General features: G+C 48.9%; 1 protein-coding gene across 1 annotated transcript in view; it reads right to left on the bottom strand.

The window, feature by feature from the left end:
* Window positions 1-5,351, bottom strand: part of LOC142302361 (sulfate transporter-like) — a 144,256-nt gene extending 138,905 nt beyond the window's left edge. The window contains exon 1 of the mRNA XM_075343419.1: window positions 5,029-5,351. Within this exon, the coding sequence (XP_075199534.1) occupies window positions 5,029-5,351 (323 nt within the window). The remainder of the gene's footprint in view (window positions 1-5,028) is intronic.
* Between the last annotated feature and the right edge of the window lie 8,288 nt (window positions 5,352-13,639).

The following is a 13,639-nucleotide window of genomic DNA, read 5'->3' as shown; positions in this document are numbered from 1 at the left end:
TATCCATTGTTACATCTTTTCATTATATCACGGGTTACATTTTTCCTTTTTCAGATGTTCCCCACATACTATACCTTATTGGTATTTCACTTTCCACATACATCGCTACATATTCGTGACGACCGGCGTGACTGGGATTGGAGAGTGCGCCTGCACAGCTATGTTTCTCCTCTGACTTCCGCCCGGCGCTCTCAGCACGTGACGTGTGTATACTCCCACTTTGGTGGTTGATACGCATGTTGCGTTCCACCGCCACCGAGGCCGGAAGTCACTTTTCATCCGGAGGTGGTCATTAGCTGCACTAGACGCCGCCTATCTCCTTGTATCCTAATTAATTGCGGTCTCCTTCTCATTGGCCCTCGTCGATATATACAGTACAGACCAAAAGTTTGGACACACCTTCTCATCTCTAGAACAACTATTAGGAGGAGACTTTGTGCAGCAGGCCTTCATGGTAAAATAGCTGCTAGGAAACCACTGCTAAGCACAGGCAACAAGAAGAAGAAACTTGTTTGGGCTAAAGAACACAAGGAATGGACATTAGACTAGTGGAAATCTGTGCTTTGGTCTGATGAGTCCAAATTTGAGATCTTTGGATCCAACCATAGTGTCTTTGTAGAAAAGGTGAACGGATGGACTCTATATGTCTGGTTCCCACCGTGAAGCATGGAGGAGGAGGTGTGACGGTGTGGGGGTGCTTTGCTGGTGGCACTGTTGGGGATTTATACAAAATTGAAGGCATACTGAACCAGCATGGCTACCACAGCATCTTGCAGCAGCAAGCTATTCCATCCGGTTTGCGTTTAGATGGACCATCATTTATTTTTCAACAGAACAATGACCCCAAACATACCTCCAGGCTGTGTAAGGACTATTTGACTAACAAGGAGAGTGATGGGGTGCTACACCAGATGACCTGGCCTCCACAGTCACCAGACCTGAACCCAATCGAGATGGTTTGGGGTGAGCTGGACCGCAGAGTGAAGGCAGAAGGGCCAACAAGTGCTAAGCATCTCTGGGAACTCCTTCAAGACTGTTGGAAGACCATTTCCGGTGACTACCTCTTGAAGCTCATCAAGAGAATGCCAAGAGTGTGCAAAGCAGTAATCAAAGCAAAAGGCGGCTACTTTGAAGAACCTGGAATATAAGACATATTTTCAGTTGTTTCACACTTTATTAAGTATATAATTCCACATGTTTTCATTCATAGTTTTGATGTCTTCAATGTGAATCTACAATTTTTAGAGTCATGAACATAAAGAAAACTCTTTCAATGAGAAGGTGTGTCCAAACTTTTGGTCTGTCCTGTATACTATGCACTTTCCCCTCCCTGAGACGCCCCCTGAGGAAGCAAATGTGAAACAGACGTTGGGGTTGTGAGGCCACTCGCCATTCAGGGTCACAGTCTTCTTTGAATCATCTTTGAGGTAATATGGGCTTTCCGTTACTGATTTGTTAATTATACTACACTTTGTTTTATTCCTGCGTGTGCACGTCGGTTTGCATGACTCACACATTCTCTCCTCGGTGAGCTAGTGATTGTGATGGTTTCAATTATAACTTTACTGCCATCTAGTGGTATTTAGGGGACATTGCATTATACATTCAGGTTATATACCGTAGTTCTTGTACCCCTTCATATACGCACTTTACAGAGCTGTTTGTCCCACATTGAATATTTATTACGGCTGGGCATTCTGCAGGGCTATAGTCTTTTTTACCCATCTACCTCATTGAACTGCTATTTTGCACATAAAATCATTAATTGTTATTTATTACATTTAGAATATATGATATTTATTATTGGCATTCTCCAGCACTTTATAGAGATCTATCTGTGTATTAATTTTTTCCCATTTTTGATACCCTGTTTTCTCTTTTTCTTGTATTTATAGTATTTTTTTTTAAATAATTTTAAAACTGTGTTTAATAAAACTATTGAATATAAATTGTCACACCTTTTGCTTTATTTTATGGGAGTTCACCGTGACTTCTCATTGGGTTTAAACTCTACATGGCCATGCCATACATGTCCTTGCTGCTCACTGTGTTTTACAGTTCTATACAATAATCCTGCTCTTGGGACTGCCAGAGCTGGCCCTTTATTGACAGACATCTCTTTACCTTCTCAGTCATATTTTTATACCATGTGATTTCTGCCCCTGACAATAGCTACCTACACACATCTCCTGCGCTTGACCCGTGTTTTGTCTAACTATACTGTATTGCTGCTGGAAAACAACATCTTGAGGCAACACAAACTTAAAAACACTCCCAAAATTTGGATATTTTTTTCATGCCTTATTGAGAAGCCATTGCTTCTTCACTTTGAAAACAGCTAACCTATTCCTGCTCGCTAAGTAAGGAGAAATCTTTTTGATACCTTGATTAAAAATCATTCTAATTGTTTAGTAATTTGGAAAATTGGGAATCCTGCTGTTTATCTCAAAAAAGGATAATTTTTCTACTATACTACTATTTGAGAGTCATTGTATCTTCAATTTCAAAATAACTCACCCGTTTCTCCTGCTTAAATATATAATGTCTTGACCACTTGTAAAAAAGCTAATGTTTTGTCATTCAGCAAAGAACAAAGCTCTTGATAATCCTGAAGTGGAACATTTTGTAGTACCCCCTGTTAAAAAGCCATAGGTTTTTACACTTGTACTGCACTTATACTTGTACTTGTACTGTAATGTAAAAACACTGGCAACTGCACGCAACAAGGTATAATTTTGACCGCTTTAAAAATGAAAGAAGCCTAAAAAGGTCTCCTAGTTATATATGTTGGTAGTTACAAAACATTGCTTTATGTTTTCTCCTTGCCAGATACGTTGAGGCCGCTTTTACATTTCTAAAGCCATGTTTTGAGTACAGAGCTCAATGCAGTTCAACACAGTCCTGGGAGACCTAAGGGTGTCCCAAAAAAAATGTCTGCCTACTTGGAGGCTTTACAGTATTACAATCTGCAGCAAATCAATTAGATACGAAAGGCTATTTGTGGAAAAACTAATCAAAGTTGTCAAATTCAAGTTTCAAAACAGCTTATAAATAGTGAAGAGCAAGCGCTAAAATGCTTGGGTGCTCGTTACTTGAAACAAGCACGTCGGACTGCTCGGGTGCTCGAATAGAGTAATGAGTATAATGGAAGTCAATGGGAAAAATGAGCCTTTTTCCAGAAGACCCACAATGCAGGTCAGGAGAAGGATGAAAATAGCTGAAATGCATGGAAACAGCACTAGAATAAAATGGGAATAGCATGAGGAGAACACCTGGATGCATCTCTGACTCCCAGGTCGCTGATGGGAACAATGTTGTCAGAGTATCATGCCACTTTTACGGAGTGACAATAAAACATACAAAATAAAAGATAAAACAAGCTAGAGGATCGGAGAAAACATTGTTGCCCCATTTGGAGGGAGTGGGACTCCTAGACTGGTAAAGCTGATGTTCCATGTATAAAAGCTGCCAATTTTTTATCATTTGGAAGGAGTGGGATTTCTAGATTGGTAAAGCTGATGAACTAAGTGCAAGGGCTGAAAATATTTACCTCCTGGGGTGTATGTATATGTAGTACCCACGGGGTAAGGGGTTAAACTATTACTCGTTGCTGGGCCGGTGATGTTGGGTCCGGGGATGTCACGGGTAGCCGTGCCCGGCTTCGTGGCCCTGAGGTGTATAATAAAAAGGGGAAGAGGATGAACGGGTGGTTGAGAGGATGAGGGAAGTAGTGGATGAGGGTGTGGAGGAGGATTGTTTCATGACGCCACCTGTGGTACGCGGCCAGGGAATTAGCTGCTGCTGCTTTCGCTGTCCTCTGGAGCAGATGGTCGTAGCAGCAAAGATGATTCTGCTCCCCACAGGTGGAGTAGGCCCCAGGAAGGATGATGAGGGGACTGTTGGCCGTTGATGCTGAAGCGTGGGGGCGACGGCAATCAAAAGACTGAGTCAGCTGCTGCAGTTCCAGGTGTTTTACTCTTTAGATTGCCCAGGAGGTACTGATTACCGCCGTGTTGGGCTCCAGCCAATCCCGGTAAGTTAGAGGTAGCCACTGGTATTTTGAAACTTTCCTTTCTAAGAGTTGCCCCTCCAGGAGCGAAGAACCCGGGCTGAGCGTCCCACTCCAAGCCTCAGGCCCCATGAAAGAAGAGAAGAAGAAAGTGGTGTCGTGTCGACAGAACTGAAGTCCCGACTTGACTGAAGATTGTGTGAGGTTGGTCCTACTTCTACCGCAAGTGGTGCCCGCCCCCAGGTGGTTGTCCTAGTGACCGGGAAAGTCCCATGCTTCGTGGTGGCCACTCCCTATCTACCCTAGTCCAGTCCCCAGTAGGAAAGCACCTAAACTGTATGCAAAGTGTAAATGTGGAAACACCGGTAATTAACCCCCTCCTTACTCGAGATGAACACTCTGAAGCCTCAGGGGCGCCACATATATATCTCTGTGTGAAATAAGCCTCTAAAAACTATGTACCAGGTAATCATATATACCCTGGAATAATTAAGGGCGAGGGTCGCATCATGACCCTGTTGACATGGTGGAGGAGGAGGATATAAAACAGAAGAAAACAAGAGCTGTAAACCCTTGTTGGGGTGGGAAGTGATACATGGGAATACACCATAAAAAAGAAAAATTAGAATTACTTTTATGTTCTGCTGCTCATCTGGTAAGGTTGAGCATTCTGGGCTGAATAAGGATTTGTTCATTTTGATAAGAGTCAGTGTGCCAGCATTTTCAGATGACAGACGGATGTGCCTGTCATTTACTATGCCCCCTGTGGTACTAAAAACCTGCTCAAAAAAAATGCTAGTGTCAGAGCAGGCCATCACATCAAAGGCATAGAGGAAAATTTCACGCCACATGTCCAGATTGGATACTTAATAGTTGTACAGCACGAAGGAATCATAGAGGATGCTGGTAAGGTCGACTAGGTACTAAGTCACCATCTTCATAAACTTTTTCCTTCTTCCCAGAGTACCTCGCATATAAGGGCCTGAGCACTAGGAGGGTCTAATTAAACTGTCCCAGACCTTTTATAGTACAACAAGTAATCAGTGTTGGCCAAAATGCTTATAACGTGATGGTCACGGGAAAGGCAGTAGGACATAAAGTCGTCCATTTGTGCCAGACTCCCAACAGGCAAGACTTCCCTGTCTCTACCAGAAGGAAAGCTCTCCATCTCCTTCTCCTGCTCCTCCTCTTCAGGCCATCTGCACTGAACAGATGAGAAGGTGGTGTTGGTTGTATCCTCTGTAGAACAGGCAACAATCTCCTGTTCCTCCTCTTCATTAGCTCCTAATCCACGCTGAGAAGATGACACCGGGCTGGGTAGTATCACCCAGTGTACTTTCATCCTCCATCTCCACCTGGTCTGAAGGCAAAGTTTCCTTTTTAAATGTTGGCATTGAGCTTTTCAGTAGACAGAGAGGCTGAATGGTTGCGCTGATTATAGCATTATCGCCGCTGACAAACATGGTGGATTCCACAAAATTTTAAGGAACCGCACAGATTGACGCTATGTGGCCAGCCCATCACAGTAATGCCAGTAGCCAACATGGCTACGGCATTATCGTGATTGGCAGTCAACCCCCACATGTTTAGAGGCTGAAAACGTGTGGCAGGGATTCGGGCATGGCACTGAAGCACCCCTGATACTCAGCTCAGTATCGAGTGCGTAGAGCACCCGGATGCTCGATCGAGTAACGAGCAATGCCAAGCATGCGTGCTCATCACTATTTATAGACTATTTATAGTGATTATAGGTACATATTATACATTACTATAGATAGCCATTAATAATTTGACTTTATCGTAATCAATATTAAAATTGGAGGTGAGAAATAAAATTAAATGAATAAATAATTATGTCTATAAAACAATTAATTAATTAAATTACAATTAATAAATAATGGTACATTGGTTAAATATTTAAATTGATACAAAAAAAATCAACATGTATGTTTAGAAAAAGTTAAAAACCTAAAAATAAAACGATATAAATTTCAAACAAATTAGTTTAAAAAATTAGTGGCTAAGAATTGTTTTTAAAAAAAATAGACATGGAGAGGTGGGGATAAATGTGATTTATATTAAAGAAAAATAGTCCTTCACTTTATTGGAAACATTGTATAACAGCATATACCATACAGAGAAAATGTGAAAGTATAGAAGCCTAGTGAGGCAAAAATTAGATTCATAAGAAGCTGTATAATCTGCAATTCCCAGTTCAGCCTCTAGATGGCACAATGTTTCTTTCATGTATTATTTTGATCTGAAATTAGGTTGAATCCATATCTCTGTAAGATTTACATTTTGTACATTCAAATTACTTTGTTTTTTTTAAAAGAGAAAATAAACATGACATCCATATATATATAACAATATACAAGACCCAGATGGATAGTAATTAGGAATGATCGAATACCTCAAATATTCGGCTTCGCGAATATTTGCCAAATAGGTCGCCGCTATTCAACTATTCGATGTGCAAGGTAAGTCTATGGGAAACCCGAAAAACAACTATTTGGAACTATTCGGGCTTCCCATAGACTTACCTTGTGCATCGAATATTTGCATTACAGCGACCTATTCGTCGGATATTCGCAAAGTCGTATATTTGAGGTATTCGATCATCCCTAATAGTAATATGTGACGCCCTGGACTAGCCAGGTAGTCACAAACATAACAACACACACACACCCTTCCCCTGGATAGTCACACCAGTCAGACAAAAACCCTTGTTGCTTCCCTCCAGGGTCTGATGTCCACACAAGGTGGGGCGGAGCCAGGCGATTGGCCCCACCCACCGAGGAGTTCACAGGTCTGGAGGCGGGAAAAGAGACAGATTCGAGTAGACAGTGAAAGTGAGAGGTCAGAAACTGTCGGTGTCTGGGTAGGGGCCCAGACACAAACAGCAAGGTTGGCAGACGGTGGTGGTCGTCTACAGGAGTTAGTGGATCTCTGTGGAACCGTAGGACCGGGGTCGGGCGGTGGCCCGCCGGTACCGAACCGGGGAGCGGAGTGAAGCTAAGCACATAGGCAGGGCCATCGGAACTTGACTAGGCTTGGAGCCGCCGACAACGGTCAAATCCGAAAGTGACCGGAACCCCAGGGGTTTCCTAACAACCAAGACCCGACAGAAGGCAACAGTCCACACCGTGAGGATACACAGCCACCGCCATAGGCTAAAGATCCAAGGGCCAGTGCCTGCGGGCAAAACGGGCTCCTCCGGTACCTATACGCCGGGGAGAGGACTACCGGTGGGCAACCACAGGAGTCAGAACATTCTAACAAGGTTCAGGGAAAGACAGCCACCATCACCCTGTCCGGGGAAAGCACAAACACTGCAGCTGGCTGCAGGACCCGTCCATCCAGCCGTTTGGTTTACCAGAGACTCTGTGCATCTGTGTCTGAGTGAGTACCACAGTGCCATCCGGCACCGCACCGCGCTGCCCCTGCAACCCTACACTCCAGCCATCCAGCCTCCCCGTTCCACAACCAGGCCCCGGGATCACCAACCCCTACCCACAGAGGGGACAACATCCTAGCTGCTCCCTACCATCGCTCCCGGGATCCCCGTCACCAGCAGCAGTGGTGCCCATCATCACCACGACCCGTGTGTGGCATCATGAACTATCTCCCAAAACAAACCACCCCCTTTTCACTCGTGGGCGAGGAGCGCTGCTCGAGTCCCCGGGTTCGGCCCACCGCTCAAGCCACCGAGCAGCAGCAGCAGCCACGGACCCGAGCGTAGCGAGCGCAGCCCCTCCGCCCGCAACAACTTGGCATCTGCGAACAGGATAGAACCAATCTACCTACTGGTAGAAGTGCGCATTGCAGTCCCCGCCGGCGGTGTCCGGTCGAAAAATTTGAAGTTCCGCCATCTTTGGCGCGAAGATTTCTCGCTCGAGCGTCTTCCCCGAGCAGGGAAGGAGCGAAAGTGAAGCCCCGCCCCCAAAGAGGAAGAACCAAGGGGGGACGGGAAAAAGATGTCTGCGCCCGACGGAGCCGTTGGAGGAGTGGCGGTCGCAGCCACAGCGGCGCCCGCAGATGGAAATGGCACAGCCCGTGCTCCGGCCCCTAGAGTGTGGGAGGCCGCGGGTCCAGCGATCGCCCAGGTAATGCCGTTGTCTGCCCTATGTGCCTGGTGCTACCTGGCTACCGCAGTACAATGGGAAGCCTGATGCTTTGCAGGTGTTCCGGAAAAAGATTAGCCCGGTCCTCGATTTGGATCCCTTGACTGACAGGCAATGGGTGGCGGTAGTGCTAGGGCAGCTAACTGGCGCGGCTGAGCAGGAGACGGAGACTTGGACCGACGCGGACCGGGCCTCAGTGACTACCATTTTTGAGAAACTCCAAACCGATTTTGAGACCTGCACGGTAGCAGAGTGGCGGATGCAGTTTTATCAGTGCCGACAGCGGCCTGCGGATAATATAAGAGACTATGCCTTGAGCCTGCAAACATCCCTCCGTACGCTGAAGCGGGTGGACACTATTAACAATGTGGACAGCAATAAGATGCTAGTGGAACAATTCTTGCAAGGGCTGGGGTCCACGGAAGACTGCAAGCAGCTACGGCTGTGGGCCCTGGAACACCCCAATCTGGACTTTGCAGTATTGAAAGAGCGGGCCATCAAGGCCCTGCAAGCCCCAACACCAGACGCTCCTGAGGCGGCCCCATGGCTGGCCGAAACCGCTCCCATCTCGGTGGCACCTCCTCTCCCGGCTCTACCGGCCCCTGCAGTGCCCGCCGGGATGATGGAGGAGCTGGCTGCCCAGGTCCGCCGCATGGATGGAGACCTAGCCAAGATCCTCGCCGCACTCCAGCTTCTGACGAGAGTTAAGCCCCCAGGGAGGATCCAGCTCACCGACAGCCCAGAGGACATCCCCTGGATGCAGCGGAGAAGGACCAATGACTCGCGGTATTGGCCTCCTATTTGTTATAGGTGCAGCAAGCCTGGCCACTACACTAGGCGATGCCCGTTAAACGAGCAACCCCTGGGGCCAAGGGCCAATCCTCAGGAGTAGACACCAATGGCCCCCCTGATTGGCAAGACCGGTATGTTGGAGCTCGCCCCATGTTCCCTCTGGTGGTGGACGGCATCCCGCTCATGGCCCTATTGGACACAGGATCACAGGTAACCACTATACCATATACATTGTACCAGCAGTATTGGGGTACTGGTGAACTTGCCCCCCCTGATGATAGCCTGACCCTTGTTGCGGCCAATGGACTCCCTCTGACCCAGGTGGGATACAAACAAGTGACCCTGACCGTGGGACGTGCGGAGCTAAAACACCAAGGAATGATTGTGGTGATGAATGAACCCAGTGACCATAACCCAAAAGTAATTCTAGGGACTAATGTGATGGAGCATTGTATGAGTGAAGTGCTGAGTTTGTTGCAGCAGTTGGCCGCCACAGCAGGAGGAGGCCGACAAAGGGCTGTGCAGCGTGAGATCCGGGCCCTCCTATATCGGCAACAAGTGAATTCGACGGGTGGAGAGATTGGTGGAGTAAGGGTGATGTATGTGGCCCCCTTGTGCCACCCAGAAGCGAGATGATGATTTGGTGCAGGGCAGCAGTAGGCCCCCAGGGGCGCGACTACCCGGCGATGGTGGAACCCACGCCTTCTGAACACTGGCCCACGGTGATGGTGGCCAGAGGGGTGGTTGACGTCAAAAAGGGGAGAGTGCCTGTGAGAGTGCTGAATTGTGGGGAGGAAGAAGTTAGGCTTCCCCGTTACGCTACCCTTGCCAAGTTGCTTACCCTAGACCCTCACACCATTCACGAAGCCGTCCCTCCTACCTCAGCACCCCCTGCCAGTAACCATGTACCCCCCGAACAGTTAGAGGAGTGGTGCCAGGAACTACATGTAGGCACTGAAGCCACACCCACGCATCACAAAGAGGGGGTATACAGGGTAGTACAGGAGTATGAACAGGTTTTCAGCAAGCACCCATTAGATTTTGGGAGGATTAAAGGTGTTCAACACCATATCCCTACAGGCATTCATCCACCCATCAAAGAAAGGTATAAGCCCATCCCGCCAGCACATTATCAATGCGCCAAAGACATGTTGAGGAACATGAAGGAGGCAGGGGTCATTCGGGATAGTTGTAGTCCCTGGGCATCCCCACTGGTGCTGGTGAAGAAGAAGGACAGCACCATGAGAATGTGTGTGGATTACCGGAAGATCAACCAGATAACGCATAAAGATGCCTATCCTCTCCCCCGTATCGAAGAGTCGCTAGCTGCGCTGAGAACTGCTAACTTCTTCTCTACCCTTGACCTTACCGCTGGCTACTGGCAGGTGGCGGTCGCACCAGAGGACCGCGAGAAGACTGCATTCGCCACTCCCATGGGACTCTGAGAGTTCAACAGCATGCCGTTTGGGCTGAGTGTTGCCTGGGACATCTCAATTTCGAAACTGTCTTGCTGTATCTAGATGATGTGATCGTATACTCCCAGACGTACGAGGCCCACCTGGAGCACCTGGCTGAAGTGTTCGCGTCCCTTGCCAAATTTGGGATGAAGCTGAAGCCCTCCAAGTGCCATCTACTGAAGCCTAGGGTACAGTACCTCGGACACGTGGTGAGCGCAGAAGGTGTCGCCCCAGATCCCGAGAAGATCACGGCTATCCAGGACTTGCCGAGGCCGACCACAGTGAGAGCGGTGAGACAGTTCTTGGGCCTGGTGGGCTATTATCACCGCTTTATCAAGGGATACACGAAGATGGCTGCACCTATGCAAGACCTCCTCGTGGGACAGACCAAGGGTAGCAGGGCCCCCGGACTCCCGTTGGTGTGGGAGGAGAAGCATGAAGAGTCCTTTCACCAGCTGAAGACGGCCTTGACAGGAGAAGAAGTCCTGGCGTACCCCGACTACAGCCTTCCGTTCGTCCTCTACACCGATGCCAGCAATGTGGGCTTGGGAGCAGTCCTGTCCCAGGTCCAGGACGGGAGAGAAAAGGTGATCGCCTATGCCAGCAGAAAGCTCCGGCCCATGGAAAGGAACCCCGAAAACTACAGCTCCTTCAAGCTTGAGTTCCTGGCCCTGGTGTGGGCAATCACCGAGAGGTCCGACATTACCTCGCAGCGGCAAAATTCACTGCCTACACGGATAATAATCCATTGACCCATCTGGACACGGCCAAGCTGGGCGCTCTGGAGCAACGGTGGGTGGCTAGGCTGTCTAACTATGACTTCACTATCAAATACAGAGCTGGCCGCAAGAACACCAACGCGGACGCGTTATTCCGGATGCCTCACCTGCCGGATGGGGGGCCGGAAGACGATGAGCTCGAAGAAATCGAGTTGCCCGCATTCCATCGGCCACCAGTCGAAAAACTATATGTCAAACAGCAACAGGCGAAACTGGACCAGCTACCCAGCCAGGGGTGGCAAGAAGCCCAAGACCAAGCACCTGCTGTCCAGCTGGTCAAGACCATGATTGAGCAGGGCTCCTCCAGAATGGATCCTGCAGCTCCCTCTGAGGCCCAGCGGCTGTGGAAAGAATGAGCCCGGCTGTACCTGCACGAAGGGAAGCTGTATCGGGAACTGATCAACCCGAAGACTCACGAGAAGGTTCACCAGCTGGTGGCTCCTCAGGCCAGCGTGCCCAAAGTCCTACAGGCATATCACGATGGCACCAGACATTTCGGCTGGAAGAAGCTGGAGATGCTGCTGAGAGAGCGTTTCTATTGGAGTGGGATGCGAGAATCTGTGGAGGCCTGGTGCCGAGAGTGCGACACCTGTACGCTGAGAAGGAAGGATGAAGTCAGCCAAAGAGCCCCTCTACAGCCGATCGTCACCCATCAACCGCTAGAGTTGGTTGCCTTGGACCACGTCAAGCTCACACCCAGCCGGAATGGATATACTTATGCCTTGACCATCGTGGACCACTACTCCAGGTTCATGGTGGTTGTTCCAGTCAAAGATTTGACCGGCCGTACCGCGGATAGGGCATTCCAGGCCTACTTCTGTCGACCGCATGGATACCCAGAGAGGGTGCTTACGGACCAGGGTTCAGTCTTTGAAGCAGAAGTGTTCCAAGAATTTTGCCAATTATACGGCTGCAAGAAGATCAGGACCACACCATATCATGCCCAGACTAATGGAATGTGTGAAAAGATGAACCATTTAGTTCTGGATCTCCTCAAGGTACTACCATTGGAAGAGCGAAACCTGTGACCGGAGAAGTTGCCTGACCTGGTAGACATGTACAATAACATTCCCTGCGGTTCTACCAAGTGCACACTGGCGTATCTGATGAGAGACCGACTGGGCCGGCTTCCGGTGGACCTGGAAATGGACTTGGAAGCCCCAGAGGCCCTTCCCTCGACTACAGACTGAGATGTTCGGCGGCAAGCGCAGTACCGGCAGGTCCAGGAATATGTGGCAAAGAATCTGCGCCAGAGCCGAGAGAAACAGGAGCAGCGCTTCAACAAGCGGGTTCCAGCCACCCCCTTTGAGCCCGAGGATGTGGTGCTGAAACGGAAGAGAAGAACCGTTCTTGATGACCAGTGGGAGAAGACCCCGTATGTCATACAGCCCACTGAATGGGAGAATGAAAAGGCTTATCTGATTAGTCACGACCAGGGAAGGACTGCGGCTACAGTTTCCAGGGATCACCTGAAGACGTGCCCACCCCCCTTAAGGTTGGCAAACGAAGTTCCGGCTCCAATGCCAAACGGGGAAAAGGAAAAAGAGGTGATCCACACAGTGATGGGTGACTTTCCAGCAGACTGGCCTACGCAGAATGGCGCGGTGATTGTTTCGGTGATAATGTTCCCACAACATGTGGAAGAAATGGAGATGGAAACGCCCGCCAGTGAGCCACTCGAGCTGCCACCCAGGGATGCACCTATACCCCCTCCCCTTGGTCTCCACCTGCCATATCTGACAGACGGGATGAGGAACCGGTTGTTTCCTCTGTCCCATTGCCCTCCACAGACGACATTGGGCCTAGAAGGTCCACACGTCCCAACCTAGGTAGGCCTCTGCTTAGGTATAGGGAAACTACCATCTAGGGGTGCAGCATGTTGATTGTGTAAATGTTGAATGAATGAACACCAATCATCTGAGTTTGTAACCTGATTATCAACAAGTTGATTATACCATCCGTTGCCAACAAGTTGTCCCCGTAGGGACTCTATGTGTTTCCGCCAGCCCTTTAAGAGACAAGGCTGAGAACTTGCAGGCCAACCACGAACTTGTGGCCTTGTAAATAAGTTGTGGGCTGTTTTCCATTACTGCCTCCGGAGAGGCAGATTGGAGAAAGGACCCGCAGCAGAGTAGGCTGGGGTCCAGCCACCACCAGGACCGGTGGCCATCCTCTGGGGGTCAGGGGTCCCCCTGGACGTTGGGTCCCCTGAAGTGAAAACCGGGTGCGAGACACCGTACCCGTTCCCGCTTGGGTGACCTGGAACCGAGTTCCTGCTTCCGGACTGGGGAAGAGGGGTGCTGCCCGTTTCTTAGGGGCAGCATCAAGGTTTAGGTTACTTGGGTGGGGAAGCGGATGAAAATGAACCCGTCTGTTATTATTAAAAATGTTTTCTTTACATATGTTTGCAACGTTCAAGTGCCATGCCTCCCGTAAGGGAAGAACTAAAAAATGCTTACGTTAAATGTTTTACATGTT

The sequence above is a fragment of the Anomaloglossus baeobatrachus genome, chromosome 4 (assembly GCF_048569485.1).
Source record: "Anomaloglossus baeobatrachus isolate aAnoBae1 chromosome 4, aAnoBae1.hap1, whole genome shotgun sequence".
Taxonomy (NCBI): domain Eukaryota; kingdom Metazoa; phylum Chordata; class Amphibia; order Anura; family Aromobatidae; genus Anomaloglossus; species Anomaloglossus baeobatrachus.
This window is presented reverse-complemented; position numbering and strand designations above follow the sequence as displayed.